Raw genomic sequence first — 17,960 nt, 5'->3', positions numbered from 1 at the left:
ATCGCCACGGGTACCTCGCGTTAACACGGTAGGACCATTGACATCCTTTACACGACACGTACCTGCGTTTAACGAGGAACCAACAGGCTCCGGTTTCCGTGTACATTTATACATCCAAACAAGGATTAGCGAAAGGGCCGCGCGTATTTATATTTAACGACAGCCAAATCCTCGCGCACCGCCACGTAGATCATACGCGGTCCGGTTGTTAAATACGCGGTTTCGGCTAAATACCGGAAAATGACTTAAACGAAAATTGCATAATAAAGTCGTAAAGAAATTAATAAAAATTCTACAGAAAGCGACATTTTTTTAAGCTTGAATCTGGTATCAAAATTAATCTAAATGTAAATGATTGTCAAAGATCGTTCCGTTTCCAGTTTGCTAAAGCAAACGCCTACCGTCATTCGGATAACGAAAGTCAAGTCACTCAATTTTTTTTTTTTTGTTTTTTTTTGCAGGTAAAATTCTTGAAAACGAAGGAAGGCTGTGCAATGATACAAATGGGAGACAGCATAGCTGTGGAACGATGTCTGCAGAATCTGAACAACGTCACGATCGGGACGGACGGCAGGCTGCAGCTTGGCTTCTCGAAGCAGGCCTTCCTCTCGGATGTAACAAACCCTTACATTCTACCCGACAAGACGGCGAGTTTCAAGGATTTCACGGGAAGCAAGAATAACAGGTGAGTGGCGCACTGACGACTCCCCGCGCTCTTAGCTCTCATTTTTCAGCTCGACTCTTTTCACCCTCGCGTCGAAGGCCATTTGTCTCCGCTTGATCTTTCTCCTATTTTCCGTCGCAATATTTTCTCACTTTATACATATGACGAGAATGTGTATAAACATCTGTCGCTAGCACCTTCGAGCTTCACCCGACGATTCGTTCTCCGGCCGGTTTAATCGCGCGGTTCACTCGTGCGTAATAAATTCGCCAAACAACGTCGTGTTTTTTATCGCCTCGCAATTTTAGACTTCACGACGGACCGAACGAAATTATTTTATTACGAACGCCAGTGATTGACAGGGCTCAATTTTCTAAACTCGAGAAAATGTCTCTTCTTTTTATTACATATTAATACATCCGATAATGAAATACGTCGGAATATCTTTTTTTTTTCTTTTTTTTTTCTCGGTCCCCTGCGAGATTAGAACTTCTGTCGGGCATATTGGCGAGCTGATAATAAATTGACGCGTCTACCCTTCGCACCGAAGTCATCGATCTTGGAAAATACGAGTGCCGCGATAATGTGGTCTTTCGCTATTTTCCCTCCCCGGTCGTCGCTTCTCGCGCGGATCTAGAACGATAAACGCGTAACGCAAGGGTGCGCGCACGCTGCGAGCCGGCAAATTGCAACGGCACTCCGCGAGATTAAACTCGAGAGACTAATTAAATGAGAACACGTAAATGAGCGCGATTTAAATCTCTCTTCCTCTATCTCCGCGTAAGCAGCTGCGAAAATTTGTGCGGCACCCTTCCCACTCGGAGCCGCGCGCGGCCTTGTCCCCGGTCACGCGGGCGCGCTCGAGCGGAAGAATCAAATCTAAAGGTTGAATAGGAGCTAACGACACCGCCGCGATTTCGCGTCTGGACCGGCCTGCTCGCCGCTGGTCGGTCCCGCTTCGAAAGGGCGCGCTTGATGATATCCGGCTGGCGAGCCGATTAAGTTTTAGCTCTTCCGATTGCGCTGGCACGGATTACGCGAAGTGTGCGGAAGTCGTCTCTGATAAAGTTTCCATTCGTGTGCGAGAGTCGCACGGTCAGCGAAAAGAAATTTGGTTTCTTTTACATACATGTAATAAAAAAAAAAGAAAGGGAAAAAAAACGGAAGGAAAAAAAACGCAGAAGATAGCGTAGAACTAGAAATGGTACAAAACTGAATTAATTAACAGCTGGTTTTATGAAAGCGCACTCTCCTTTTTTTTACTCGATACTCATTGTCCGGGAGTAATTACTGCTTAACAATGAGGCGTTATAGCGAAAGCGTTAGCGCGAGCAATTTGTTTAAATTAAAATTTACGAAGTTACCGTAAACTCCCTCTCTTTCTTTTTTTTTTTCTCCTCGTTTCTTCTGAAATTCTTCTCTCTCGAGACTTATCGCTAGCTCTCATTTATTTAACGCGATGTCAAAAGAGCTAATTTGAATTTCACTTCGACACGTCCCGCGGCAAAATAATTCATTAAGGCGAATAATTTAACAAAGCAAAGAAACGCGATGCGTGTTTTTTCAGGGACTTGGGAAGGGAAAAGGGGAGAGAGGGGGCGAGAACGAGGAGTAAAAAGCGTCCTTCCGGCGAAATGAGCGTTTTGCTTTACCGAAAAACTTAATCGCCCGCAGGAAAGCGGTTCTTCGCCTTGGGCGCGTGAGCTCTGATTGCGAGAAGTCAATCACAAGAAGTTCCCCAAAGCTCGCGAAAGACAAACTGCGCCGCCAGAAACGTCCCCCAAGAAACGGTTTTCTCTCCTCCGGACAGAAATCGGCTTTCGCGTAATTGAGGGACCAGAACGTAAGCTGACATTTTTGTTGGAAATAAGACGCCTGCGTTGCGCGAAACGTGAAAGAGTAATTTCAGGCGGAGAACAAGAGGCATATTCCCCTCGAGGTTTCATCAAAGCGAAGGCGAAAGAAATAAAGAGCAGCGCCGCGGTATTCTTTAAATTTCTTCCGATATCGTTTGCGTCTCGAGATGATGAAGTTTTCCCTTCGCGATTTTTTTAATCGCGACATATCTCCCGCGCTGTTCGCGATAATATTTAATTAATACATTTATTATATATTTAATTTAATATTTAATTTAATATTTAATTAAAATTCAATATTTAATTAATATAATTATAAAAATGAATATAAAAGAGTCGCGCTTAATCAGCGGAGGCTGCGTATTCTATCAGAGTTTACAACGGACCGGCGTTCGATTTATCGTTACAGATTCCTGAACCCCGCGATGGCCAACAAAAACAGGATACAGCCACCGTCGAAGATAGTCCACTTCTTCAACACCCCGCCGGATCTAACCGAAGAGACAGTGAATCGCGTGTTCATAGAACGCGGTATCGAGGCGCCGACGACGATCAAGCTGTTCCCCTTGAAATCGGAACGATCGTCCTCCGGTCTCATCGAGTTCAGCAGCGTCGGCATCGCGGTGGCAGCTATCATGGAATGCAATCACACAGCGCTCGAGAACAACAGTAAGTATCGACATGCGATCGTGCGCGATCATAAAATCTCGGATCTCTCTCGCGTGACGTCTCTCGGCGAGATGGAAGCCGTAAGGATTTTACGCGATTATGATACTCCGCGGTTGGTCGACGTGACTTTATCGCTTATTCGTTCCGACTTGGATTTGGATTTCACTTCCCTCGTTCAGGTTTACGACTTTCTTCGTACCGCGGCAAGGTCCTTAGTTTCCATTTATGCTTCTGTTCCGTAATTTCGTCCGGGTCACTTTTATATAATAAAGTATATAATAAAGCTGAAAGAACGGACTATCGCATCAGCTATAAAAATCGTCGAAACGCCGAGGAATCAAATATACGTTTTATTTTAACGAAATATTTTTATGCGTACCCATTTTTTCGATTTGTTGTTTCTGAATTGGATTGAAATTTATTTCATGTTTCTTTACTTCGCAATCTTCAGCTCTTTAATTAGCATCTCGTAAACGTACGCGTAATAAGAGTCGGGGGAGCGGTAACGGCGTAAATTAATGATTAGTAACACGATACATCGGGAACTCGGTTTAAAGTTCCAGCTTTCCCGACGTTACAAAGCTGTCAAACTCAAGGAAACTCGAAACGTAAGGCGCTCCGTTTGACACGGGCGATCTTGTCCCTGGCCGACGGTCCTTTCGCCGGCGGGTTTAGCGGCGAAATATTACAGGGCGGTCCCCTCGCCGCGCTTGTCTGTTACAGACGGCAAGTTCCCCTACATCATGAAGCTCTGTTTCTCGTCGTCGCGTACCATACCCACGAGCTTCCCGCCCAGCAGCGGCAGCGCGTCGAGCAACTCTGCTGGTAATGGTCACGTCAAAATGCAGCAGGACTCGGAATAGAACGGCGAGGTCCAGGGCCAGCAGCGTCAGCGTCAGCGCCAGCGCCCCTCACTCGCCGCCCTGCACCCGTTGTGTGCCCCCGCGACGGCGGGCACGGCCCTGCACCCCGCAGCTGCAGCGATAACGCTGTCTCCAGTCCTACCGCCGCCGCCGCCACCAGTACCGCCACCCCTACCGCCACCCACCTGTCTCCTGATAGCCACCCCGACCCTCTATCCGACCGTACCGCCACCGCCCCCGCCCCCGTTGCCTACCTTCTGGCCCTATTGATACGGCGGGCCCGTACGGGTGGGTGAAACGAACGCACGCGAGATCGGCCAAGGATGACGGACTTTCCGAGGACGGGCGGAATAATCGGAGGACGGTCACCGCGGTGAATAGAAAACGTACGTGGCGACGACGGTTTATTTTCGATCGAACACGACGGAGAGACGGCCGGTCGTTCCGCGGCTGCCTGCCGGGGTCTCTACCGGGTTCGGAAAAGGGTCGCGTGTATTCTTGGACACGTCGCTCTCGGAGTCTTCATCCACGTCGCGGTCGAAGGCTTGGAAAAGTTTTCGACTGGTACAGTGTGTAACTTGACGCCTAATAGTACCGTGTCCCGCTAGAGACACGTTGTCAACGTGGGTCGGACACGGGGCTCGTCGTCCGGCGAGAGGTGGGGTGTTAAGTGCAACGACACGTCGGAGGGAACGTCGCGGCGGACTAGCGTCGGTGCCGCTGAAGTCCCAGGGAATCCTTCGCGGCCGGCTGGTTTTCGCGGAGTCTCGCGGGGAAGGGCGGAGACGGATGACACGCCGCGTGCCAATTTTGGAGACTCCTGTAAATAGCTCGGAGACCAGCGGCCTCCGACGCGCATACATATCAAAGGGCTTGGAAGTAAATCGGTACGTTTCGCGAGGAACCATACGTGCGATTTTCGCGGAAACTTCTCGCCAGAAGAATCGACGCCGGTGCCGAGGAATTTCTTTGAAAAAGTGAGGATCGTCGCGAGCAAAGGCCGCGGATCGCCTCGGGAAAGAGACGGTCCGAAGGTAAACGATTTGAAGGGGGACAGAAACTTGTTGGACGAGAGAGGATGGTAGCAGTACTCTATTAACTAAGAGAGATGGATCGAAGGAGATGAAACGACTCGAGGATGGTGAAGCTGTCTCGGAAAAGAGGCAGCTTCGTGGAAAGTTTAGCTCCTTCGAAAGAGAAATCGTTCGGAGAAGTTCGAAGACATCTCTCGGAAAGGAGTTAAAAATACGATCTATCAGGAAAGAAACGGTTGATTGGTGATAGAGAATCGTAAATGACTGCATCTTTGTAGAATGACTGAAAGAAGATAGAATCTGTTCCCTGATGGTCATCGTGAAGGTGCTACCGTGGATCTCTTTGGCGCGGTGGCGGAATGGCTCGAGGACGGTCCGACTTCTTTAGAAGAGGAATCGACCGTGGAGGATCGGAACCTCTCAGAAGAAGGGGCAGCTGAGAAGATCGAGACTATCTTCCCGGAAGAAAGCGGAGGTAACCGGAGGTCGTGCCGAGTGCGAAAAGTGCGGGAATCTCTCATGGTTGCTCGCGAAGCAGACAGGTGGGCGCTGCTTCCGTCAAGTCTAGGCGTATATATGGCGTCTCGACGTTCTCACGACCGCGACGAGACGTTCTTTCGTTCGTTCGCTCGCGTCTCACACGATCGACTCACCCAAAACTCACAGGCGTCGCACGCGACGCCACGACATTTGTTCTGAAGCCGAGCCACGCGCTCCACGACGACCATATTTTATGGGATCCAATAAACGAACCGGAGAATTCTCACCGACCACTTATTAAACACGGGAATAGAATATTAGGGAAGTGCTCAGAGGAATGATCTGAATCAATCGTACTCTGAAAATTACGCGACCTGCGAGAACGCGGCCAATCCGCTTTGCATGCTTAATAACGCGCTGCTGTACTATCGCGATGAGCTTAGCTCGCGAAAGCATGCATCACGAAACAATATTCTTCCCGCAATTTATTATTCGTTCTTTTAACATTGTTAATATTTGACCCGTACGGATAACATAATTTTGTATAATGCAATTAATGATTCTTTATCGAAAATAATTTCTTTTTTTTTTCTTTTTTTTTTTTATTATCTAAAACTGTTTTTTTTCTTGTTTATAATTATTTCAGGTTACTAAGGAATTTTATCGCAACAACATCGTATTCCATTTAGAGCAACTTTGGCATGTAATTCTGCAATTTTTGATTATTTATTTCTTAATCTATTAGAATTATTATTGCGCTACAGAAATGCGACGATTTTTAATTGGGGCCATAATCGATTTTACGAACAACTTTAAACTAAGACTTGCTTTGTGGCTTACAATGTTCTTGCATTAAGTAATTTTTTTAGATTACCGAATCTTATTGTAAATTTTACTTTAATTACAGTCTGATCGCATTTTATTTTTTATCAGAGTGAAAAAATTAAAAACGATAAGATTAGAAAAAAAAATTTGTTACGCATATGTTCATATATTCATTTTCACATATTCTTATAATTTTTTAAACTTAGATTTTGCTGTGTTGAACCTTTAAACTTTGACAATTCGGATAAAATGAAACTATGAAACGTTTTAAAAATAATACTAATTTCTTTTTTTAATTTATCCTCTCGCGTAGAGATAAAAATGATTTTGTGACCGAGTTCAATTTCATCACGTTACTGATTTCATTCTTTTCTTACGCTGGACAACACGAAAAGAAAAAAAAAAAAAAAATTTCGAATCGCTCCTTGATTTCTCTCCACCGCGCAGGGTTTCTCGCAGGTCTTAAATATTAACAATAAAGTCGTCTAGACTGCTACCAATTAAGAGAACTAAATCGTTTCCACTATCCTCGCTCACACCTCCGCTTCTTCAATTAAATAAATGAAGAAATCCCTGGCCCACCTTCCCCTCTTTTCCCAATTGAAGCTGTAGTGTTCAGGTTGCGACGAGACGACACGTATCGGTGCTCGCTCGCTCGAACGAGCGCCGCGTGGCACCTTTTGATCAGATCGCGGATTACGAATTGAGAATTTTATATATCGAAGCAAAAAATAAAAAAAAAAATAAAAAAATAATAAAAATGCACACAATCTACACACAATAATAAAGAACAATGAAGTCGACACACACACAAACACAATATATTAGTGTCCCTCGGTAATATTTTGTCGGGCCGAGGGGCGTTTTTATAAGAATGGTTTTAGATCTCCGAACAAATTTTGCGAAGCGAACCAAACGACTACTACTAAACTAAAATAAATAAATAGACTCTTTGACTTCTCGGCCATACGTAACGTAAGATAATAAGGGCCGAAACGCGCGCGCGCCCTTGAGAGATACGTGAATTATCACAACCCGCCGTTTTGTCCATTGTCCGTGAGAGAGAGAGAGAGAGAGAGAAAGAGAGAAAGAAAGAGAGAAAGAGTGGGAGAGTTAGAGAGAGAAAGAGAGACCTAACGTAAATGAGATATATAATTTAAATAAGGATACAAAGTTTATATTCGAGGCAATATTTGTTACAATACGACTAGGGGATAAGTTGCGCGTGCACGGTTTTAAAAAGGGGGCTTCGGCCGCTCAGGCGGGAACGACTCCCGCGACGATCGCCGACGGCGAAGAGGACGCCGAAACCGCCGTCGATCGACAAGGGGCTACGTATCGACGCGGGCAGAAACGTGTGTATGCGAGAGTAAAGGCGAAACAAATATAAAAAAAGAAACACAAAGAAAAAAAAAAAAATCAGAATGAAACAAGAGGTACTAAGCAGAAGCAACGCGCGCCGATTCACCGCGCGTCAAGCCCGCCGTTTCGTTATCGAAACTTGGACTCGCGGTTGCGTTCGTGTTCTAACGATATGTAGATTTATTTTATTTCGGGGCCCCCCGGAGACCTACTTCTCTTTCTAAGGAGAAAGTGAAAAGAAATGAAAAAATTGTTTTACATCACATTCTTATATTTTTATTATTATTATTAATATTATTCTATGTAATTATATGTGTAAAATTTAGGTCGCGTGTAGGGTGTACAACATCACGTTTTGCCCGAGGAGCCCTTCGAAGTTTTGATTTAGCAAAACAGGACCTAAGACATAAGGCAAATTAGATTCTAAGAAGTTTAGAACGTGTAATCATATCATACAGTTTTGTAGATAAATATATATAAAGTACATATTATATTATATATATTATATATTTATGTGATGCGGAGTACGGCGTTTAAATCAAGAATGTATATCGCTGCGTACTCGATACCTATCCGATAAACGAATATTCGAGATAACGTCACTCTGTTATACAATTTCTCGAACTCGCGCCCAGTAAGAAATTTAATTTTAATCTTGGAGTCCTTTGAAAAAGGCCCAAGTCTCGAATTTTTTTTTTTTCTCTCAAAAAATTTATTTCAAATTTCTTTTTTCATTAATTCAGTATTGAAGAATTACTTCTACTTAGTTTTTTAACTTACACGTCTTTGTTCCTTTCAAAAGCGAATGTAATAAATGGATAAAGAAAAGAGGAAGGAGAGACTTGAGATAAATCGCTCGTTTCTTTCAAGAGAATAGATGTATATAGCTTACTTTTTTTTTCCTTTTTTTTTTTTTACAGAAAGAAGAGAGAAACGTACCTTTTATTTTCGAGGAATTGTATAGCAGCGGTATAGCGTTTGCCGCAGTATCTCGATTGGAGCGGTACTCTTGAGCGATGAGAGCACCGCTCCAAATTTAACGTCGGGTGCGTCGTAAAAGGAACGCGCTCTAAATCGAGGGATCGAGCACGTATAACCAGACTGTCGCTTATTTTCTGACACTTTACCCGCGCGCTAAGACTCCGGTAAAGTAAGAAACGTAGAACGTATTTACAACGAACGCTCGCTTAACACTCGTCCCCGGTCATCGCATTTTCGACCCGGCGCGAAAACGCGCGGCAGAGGGATGGAGTCTCGCCGTCCGCCCTTCTACCTTTCTCCCCCTCTCATCTCCCCCGACGATCGACCCCTTTTGCGTTTAACCCTTTTCCAGCTTGCGTCGATCGTAATTAGAGCAACGTGAAAAAAAAAAAAAAAAAAACAAAGAAAAACGACGAGTCGCAGAGCAAGTTCTAGGCATTATAGATGAGATTGATAGTCCCCGATAGGCGTTAAACGAGGACCGTAGATTAATCCGAGGATGATGAGTAAAATACGAGGACGGGAAGAAGCTTAGTTTCGTAGTCCGTCGAAGGCGGATAATTTTCTAAAGGCAGCCGCTTGTTCCGTCGCGAAATTGACCGAGTGGAAAAGGGGATTAAACTTAAAGGGACGCGTAACGTAAAATAGCGAACTGATATATATATTATATATCGCTGTTGCACGCGAGAAGGTAAAGAATCTCGCGCAAAGGGGACGAGAAGCTCACGGTTTGCATATCAAACATCGGACGGAGCGCTCGCTCGAAACTGACGCCGCAGAGTTCCCGAGGGGTTCGATTTCCGTACGTAATTACTCGCCATATCGAGAAAGAAACTATGTCCGACTCGATGTAGAGATATTCTGTGACGCGACATACTTGCACTTTGATACGGCTACTGTCGACACAGTTTAATCCTGCCAGATCGATACGGTGATCAAATGACAATAGAGACAAACGTTTCTTAATAGATCTAAATTTGTTTGCTGTGCTTACGTCAAAATGGAGAAAGAAATAATCTCGGTTATCGCGAAAGGCATGTCTGACTGATCGAAGCGGGAAAATTTTATATGAAACAACGTTCCAAGTGGTAATCCTCGGGAGCCTTGAGGCTGCGGTTAAAGGTTGAAAGGGAGAGGGGTGGCACGTAGATAGACATAGAAAAGACATATGATTAATAATTAAGATTAATCGCGCGTCTCTTTCCAATGGACGAATGGATGTACATAGCTTACTATTTCTTTCTGTTTTTTTTTCTTCTTTTTGTTTTTTTTTTTCTTTGGTACGAAAAGGACCCCCCTACAAGTAAGTTCGCGTACTCTCTCTCTCGCGCTAAGTGTCACGCTTACATAGTGAATTAAATTTAATTAATTAAATACATCGGTGGACGAAAAGGAAAAAAAGAAAAAAAAATGAAGCGTAACCGACGCGTTAATCGCGGAGTAAATGAATAATATATTGCGTAAATATAATATGATGGGTCCGGGATCTCGCGGACGTATTCTGGTGAACAGGTTCTAAACGTGTACAAAATCAAATTGTAATTTGGTAGCCGTAGTGATCCTGTAAACGGTACAGTATTCCAGGTAGAAAGGTATACATAGCACTGTGTATGTAAGCACGACTACATGTTACTTCACACAGAGATACACGTGCGTACGCATTAACATACCACACACCGTACTCGAGGTTGTAAAGATGAGCCATCTGTGTCGATAAATTAATTGTAACTTTGAGAACAAGCTATGGATAATAACTGGTTCTAGATCTTACTAATACATATCCCATCTATATGTATATATTTGCAATCGCATGAGAAAAAAAAAAAAGTTTAATTGATTAATTATTGATAATGTAATTATCATTATCCTTATTATTAGTGTTTATGATTATTTATAGCCCGCGGCCCACGTTGCGAAAGCCGGGGCCGAAATAAGAACATATGTTAAATGGACATTGCGTTTAAGGCGTTAGGTTTAATGCTCGTTAGTTAGATATTTAGGTGGTTAATGCAGCGTAGGTACATATCGTTAATATTGTTATTAATTAATGGTATTGCGAAAGGGTATTGATACCGGTGCGCTTTGATTTCTTTTGTACACGAAGAACGAGTTCCCTATGTTCCTCCAGATCGATCTTGTCTCTTGTTGTCAGCCAGATTCGTTTCGTATTTTTGTGAACGTTCTAATGTCTAATTTTGCGAATAAATTAAAACGGAAAGCACTTTTATTTGACAATTTTATATTATTATATATCGTATAATTTGCAGAGTTAACAAGACAGATAAAAAAAAAAAAAAAAGAAAAAGGTACCAAAAACATTTACATTAATTATTTAATTTATGTGAACTGAATCAAGTCTAGTCTATAGATAGACTAAAACAAAATTGAAATTAGTAGAACGGCAGAATCTTTTACTTCTCTTTTTTTATTAATTACATTAAAGTAATTTACATTTAAATAATTTATATATTCAAAAATATTTCGTGGAACAACGCAAAATTATTTATTACGACGATTTTGTAATTTTAATTAATTTAATCGATGTAATCTATTAAATAAAGCGCTATATAAATTTTATTTTAATTAATGCAAGTATATAAGTACAAAATTTTCGTTTCGAATCAGATCTCCGGGCACGCGACGGATCGTACAAAACAAGCCAAAGCGCAGTGTAGCCTTTCTAGCGATCCCCAAACAAGCCCAAGTATTACCGATGACATATACCTGCTCCTACATATCAGGTTCTAGACACCCCGAGCACTACCATGCGCCATATCAATGTTTCTAAATGTCCCTCTCGGTGTGTCCCTCCACTCTCGTCCTCCTCCCCCGCCTTTCGACGTTCCGAAACGAAAATTAGAGGCACGCCGATTATCGATCACTTTGTCCCTTACTCCTCGTTCCATCCTCCGCCTTTTGTCCCTTTTTACCTGTTTCCGCCCAATATTCCCCACCTCGTTATTGTACATCGGAGCCGAAAGGGTCTCTAAGCTCTGTCTTCCCATCGCTGCGTGAAAAAAAAAAAAGACAAATTAGATGTAATAAGATTTGTTGATTGTGTACACGTATACACATTATTATAACGCATCGATCATGTGCATCACCGGCATAACACATTCATCTACACGACATCAGCTCACAACTACAACGCGACGGGGAACACGAGAACAGCCGCTGCGTCAGGATGGTCCACGCTGGATCGCCAATGCCGAGATCGCAAATCACGTTAGATCGATCGCGCGTAACGTCACGGCTTGTCTGATCGTTTAGCGAAAAACGCTTCTTTTATTTTAGTTTTTTTTTTTTATTTTTGTCGCTCATCACAATGATCTCTAAAATGCAGCATTATCTGTTTGACTTGCCACTTTGATTGATTTTAATCCTCAGATCACGTCGTGAAAGCTAATTGATGTTTTATTTGACATATCTCTTTCTGCATTGTGATACCGTTTCAGATATGAGCTACTAGCGATATTTCATCGAACAATGGGTCCCACTTTCAAATTTTTTTTTTTTTTCTAGCACAAGCTTTTAAAATTTCGACGCATTTCACTCGAATGAAAAATGATCGAGCGATCCTACGTCGCTAAGCGGGCTCTAATCTGCAAAAATTACGTCTCGGAGATTAAAATCACTTTTGTATTATGTTACATTGTTGGGATTGCAAATCCATTTACGTAATCAAATGACTGACTCGCATAGAAAACCAAGGCAATGTCAATAGAATTAAAAATAATTCCGCCGCTGGACTTATTTACCCCGGATTGATTAAATCGATTGATGAAAGGGTAAAGGGTCGCAGAATTATTGCATTATCCGGGAAGCTGCAGAAATTAATATAGACGCAGGTGTTGAGCCCCGAACTAATTCCCCGAGCTTATGCTTCGGAAAGCTCACGTTTAATTAATTAATTTAATTAATTAGGTCCGAAAGGCAATCGCGGGAAGCCTATACGTGAGCCGAACGAAAATTCGTAGCGCGTCGGTTCTCGTGCCAGATTCAGATTCGGTTGTTCATTCAAGGCATTGCGCCGGTCCGTAATTTCAAATCTGGCCGTGTCAATCAGGCATTGACCGTCCATAATAGCCTGTCGTGCCGCAGCGGGCCATAGATATCGTAAGCCACGTCGCGGAAAACGATCTATTCACACCAAAAGACACGTACACACGCGCATTCGACGGAGAGGGTACAATAACGTGCAATAATGGTGCCTGATGGGCATGCTCTTATCACGTATTCGAATTTCTCTTCTCAAGAGGATATTCCGGCCACATAAAAGTGACGTGACGGCTTGAATTTTCACCTTCAATCTCTTCTTTCGCCGGTTTAGGAATTTACACGCGATTCAGGAACGATGCGGTGATAAATGCAGTAAAGTCTTTCGTACGTCTCAATTCATTGGTATACACCCCTAAAATAAAATTAATATAATATTTGTAAAGTAGAAGTTACTTTTAGTAACGTGATTAAGGCAAAATTTAATCCGGCGTATCGATAGAGAAAAGCCAAGCTTAAGAGAAAGAGTTCCGGTCGACAGAGCATCCTGGCATCGGGCAGCATTTCAGTAAAAGTTTGTACGTAGATCGACGAGAGATACGTACAACCCTCTCGCACACACGCGCGCACACGTTACAGACACGCTCCAAAAATGTGGTTGCTCCTAAAAAACGAAAACGAAAAAAAAAAAAAAATACAAAAAAATAATAACGATGTAATGTGTATATTAATACTTGTATGTCGTACGCTCTAATGTTGTTTGAAGAGTTATTTGCGAGTCAATTATCTGTGCCTAGCAGCCCTGTGCACCCTATCAAATGTACCACCGTTCAGATGAAAAAGAAATACCGAAACGGAATGAAAGGAAACGGATGCGAACGAAAGAGGGAGAATATAAAGTAAAAATGAATTCAGGCAACACGGAAAGAGATGAGATAATAAGAACAAAAAAAAAAAAAAAAAAAAAATTACAGAAAAGAGATATGTATAGTATCGAGCAGAACACGACACGACACGTGTGTTTCTCACAAATTGCACCCTGTATACATAGTTCGCACAATGATCTGTTCCTATTTTGGAATCAGTTTTTTCGAATTTGCCAAGAATGTATATCTACAGATTCTATATGAGAATATATATAGAAAAAAAAAAAAAAAAAAAAACTGGACATGAAATATAAAGTATTGAAATCTAGTTCTGGAATTGTTAACTCTTTCGACCAAGCGTGACTTTTCCGGGGGAGGGCCGAAACGCGCGTCGAGTCTGTCGCACCCCCGGAAATCGATCCCCTTTCGAACCAGGCAGCCTAACAGATTTTGTTCTTTCACACGATCGGACAACGTGAATGTGCGATCTCTGCTCATGTTCTGTGCATCGAGAAATAGATATAGTTCCATTAGATAGTTGTTACTTTTGTGGGAGAGAGAGAGAGAGAGTGAGAGAGAGAGAAAGAGAGCGAGAGAGAGGGAGAGATTGAAAGCGGAATTGCGTGAAACACACACGTGAGGGTGACAAACAGCCTTGCTAGAATTTGATAGAGGAACGAATCGGGTTGAAATTAATCATCATCTTGAAGATCAAGATGTATTTAAAACCACAAACATACCCACATACACTACGTGCACGTTATATCTTTTATTACTTTTATTAATATAATATGCTTCTCTCAAAGTATATTTTGAAATAAAGCTAAATGTTTTATTAAAAAAAAAAAAAAAAGAAACGAAAGAAAAAAAAAAATTAAGGTATTGAATTTCACTTGAAAACCTGTTACGGAAGCTCGAAATGCGTCGGCATTAGCCTACTTTTATTTGTCAATTTTTAATAAAAATTCGTCTCCCTGAATCATTAATCTGTTATTTATTTTTATTTTATAGACTATTAATTACTTTCAATTTTGATCCGATTTACCCTCTGCTCGCCGTTTTACGAACAGCTCTCACCTTCACGTGGCGAATGCACAAGCTAAAGACCGGCCGAAACAATTCAGCGGAATTAATATTAAAAAGTGTAGGGCGGCAAATAAAGGAACGTGTCGGCGCGAAGAAACGCGCTTCGCCGCCGGTGGAAAATAATGACGAAAATAGTAAAGCAAAAAGACGACCGAACGACATTCAAAAATCGCATGTACACGAGGCTTTGCGAACTTCAGAACTCTACTCGCAACAAAAATTATATAGATATAGATATATACACATATTATACCGTCACACACTGAACATAACAGCACAGCCACAACCACCATCACCACCACCACTACCACGACCCACGCACATCCATATATATGATATATATTTATACATATACATCTAAATATTATATAAACTAATATTACATCTCTACGAGTATACGTGAGGGAAAACTCTTCTCACTCACTCTTATGTAACGATCACACCGGTGTACACGCTGTAGGAGTTATATGGGACGTATGTGTGTTTTAGAACTATCATCTCTGCTTCACAGATTCTCTGTTCGCGAGGAACACACTGAACGATCCACGCCGCTTCTCGTCGTATCGGATTTGTGTCATCGCCCGCGTAATTATCGCGCCCATTTGCACCATTGACGGGGCCGACGCGCTTTCATCCTCCGATAACGCGCACTTGTGCAAATTTCGGAATAATTTACGAACTTTTCGAGCCGCTGCGCAATTGCTCGCGACGACGGAGCTATTTACTAGCTCGCCTCGGTACAATTCAACGGGACAATTGATCACTTTATTGTTGAACTTTGCGCCAAACGCGATAGCAGCGATAAACGTGCACAAAGAAAAAAAAGAGAAAAAGAAAAAAAAAAAAAAAAATTAATCCACGCATTAAGCACTCAAAATCTCGGTCTATTCGTGTTTATTCCACAGATTTTTATTAATTAAACTTTTACTAGACGCGTGATTTGCAGTAAGCGCAGTGCAGGATGAAAGACGAATATTTTGAAACGTCGCTTGGAACCTGAGATACGTTCTCGTACACTCAACAGAGACGAAGCAGCGAGCGTGAATCGATAACGTTAATCCCAGAAGTACCAAGGGTCTTTTTCTCAGATTACGTATGTACGAGATGCATTTCTTTTTTTTCTCTTTTTTTTTTTTTCTTTTCTTTCGCTCGATAGCGATTATTACGGAGCGGGATTTCTCGTTTCTGAAAATATTGCACATTTACATCCGCGGGAATTAATACCGGGGCGATATTGGGAAAGCGAGCTACGGCGAAAGTTTTCCTCGGCAGTTCTTGCCGCGCGAACTTGGTACTTCCAGGATTGAAGGCGACAGATTTACAGGGGATAGGTCACAGTTAGGAAAACGGAAATATAAGAGGGAGAAAAGAGTAATAGAGAAACGATATACACCACTCATCGAGCGCCGCTAGTAAAAGACATTGGTAGGCTATTATTATCGCTAAATAGACGCTAGCCGATAGTGATGTAGTTTATTCTTTAGAATTATTTTAAGTTCTTAATTATATACGAGAGAAAAAAAAAAAAAAAAAAAAAAGGAAGTGGTTACTATAAACCGACTACTATCGTATCACATTACACACTGTAACACGTCGATTATAATGACAAGAATATTTACCTGTGCATATTGACATATTATGGAGTCACATCATTAAAACATATACTACTCAATATATATATATCCAGCGTCAGAGACTCGATTCATTGACACCCACACCATATACCATGGCATAACGTTCGATGACTCGAAAACAGAACAATCTTTAAAGCTTCTATATACCCAGTGTGTCTTGATTCTTTTTCTCTTTTTCTTTCTTTTTTTCTTTACTTCATTTGCTTTCTTTTCATTACTTTGCAACTACACAACAGAGTACCAGAAAGTTTCGATGCAATTAACTTTGGATATCGAATTACGACGACAGGAGGCGCGTTACTTTTTTTCTTTTTTTTTTTTTCAGACAAATAAATTATTTGACCCAAGATTGACCCAGCCGAGTGAAGTAACGAAGCTGCACCCTCTTCGTTATACCTTTTCGCTGCAATTACAACAGCGCTTGGTGCAAAAGTGACCCCCTTTTTTTTCCTGTCTTATTACAGCCCGCTTGATTTTTTTCCCCGATATCGTTTTCTTCCTCGTTAGTTGCACTTATCGATCTCGAAATCGGGCCTCCTTTCTCTCCGCAGGTGAAAACTTTTTCGCGTCCTGTCAATACACGTTCTACGTGCATAATCACGTGTCACGAGCCGTAAATTGATTGCAAACGCGCGTGCATTCTTGCTCGATGCATTCGAGATAAAAATCCTTCGCGTTAAATTTGATTTTTTGAAATAATCAACCTTCTTCTCTTTTTTTCTTTCGTTATGTTATTTATTAAAAAAAAGGAATTTTTTTCTCTTGCGTTCCTGGCAACCGTGGTGAACCGATTCGATTGCGCGGCGCGCGAAATAACGTATGGGAAGCCACGCAATTAAAACCGAGCGACGGTGATAGCCCAGGCCCTCCCGCGAGGATGCATAAAACCGGCGCGAAAAGTTTATGCAACATGGTCGCGATAAATTACAGTTGATAAGGCGCGCGTATATCACCGACGCATAGTGGAAGCAAACACACGCTCCTCCTCCGCTTTCGTGAATTTCAACAAACGAGTGAGCCTCACCGACGTAATTGCCGCAAATTCGTGCGCGGCGTTATCGTGCAATGCATCCTTCCCGCGCGTGCCGCGAATCGGATCACCGCCAATTCCGCAAATTTCGCGCTATATTCACTGCGTTCAGCGGAGAGAAAGGGAGGAGGGTAGATTGAACGGCCGGTCGTGATAAAACGGCAACCGCAGCGCGTTCGCGCCGCTAAAAAGGCATATTATTTCCACGACCGACGGACGGGATGTGGGCAATACGCGCGCTTTGTAACGCCGTGAAAATTAATCGCCGGCCCGGTGAAATATCGGCGGGGAAAATAACTTCGCGCCCTGGAAGGGGGAGAATGATTATTTCCAGTCCCTGTGGAAATAGTGTTTCTGAAATGGCGGAAAAGCCGACGGAATCGCGCGACTTGATGGCGCAACGCGCAATCGATTGCACCTCGCTCTTTCCAATTTGCCTTCCTTTCAAACGCGATAGCGCGATACGTTTCAGACACGAATCCCTCGATGTTGATCCCTCGCGCACGAAGGAGCGTTATGTCACATCAATATTGCCGTTTCGCTGAAAAGAAGCAAATCCCGTGGACCCGCTGACGAAAGCGTCGAACAGTTGTCGGAGTCGTAGACGGGAAAAA

General features: G+C 42.6%; 1 protein-coding gene across 2 annotated transcripts in view; it reads left to right on the top strand.

Annotated features, from left to right (window-relative positions):
* The window catches only part of Sm (heterogeneous nuclear ribonucleoprotein L), a 131,813-nt gene extending 118,105 nt beyond the window's left edge, over positions 1 to 13,708 (top strand). The window contains exons 9-11 of one of the 2 annotated variants that reach the window (XM_070663778.1): positions 462 to 685; positions 2,930 to 3,189; positions 3,913 to 13,708. In XM_070663778.1, coding sequence (XP_070519879.1) covers positions 462 to 685; positions 2,930 to 3,189; positions 3,913 to 4,052 — 624 coding nt within the window. In that variant the 3' untranslated portion in view covers positions 4,053 to 13,708. Of the gene's footprint in view, positions 1 to 461; positions 686 to 2,929; positions 3,879 to 3,912 lie in introns of those variants that run through there. The other variant, XM_070663777.1, reaches the window with a different exon arrangement.
* Positions 13,709 to 17,960: the final 4,252 nt, after the last annotated feature.

The sequence above is a fragment of the Cardiocondyla obscurior genome, linkage group LG12 (genome assembly GCF_019399895.1).
Source record: "Cardiocondyla obscurior isolate alpha-2009 linkage group LG12, Cobs3.1, whole genome shotgun sequence".
In the NCBI taxonomy this organism is placed as follows: domain Eukaryota; kingdom Metazoa; phylum Arthropoda; class Insecta; order Hymenoptera; family Formicidae; genus Cardiocondyla; species Cardiocondyla obscurior.
Note: the sequence above shows the minus strand (reverse complement) of the source record. Positions and strands in the feature narration are given on the sequence as shown.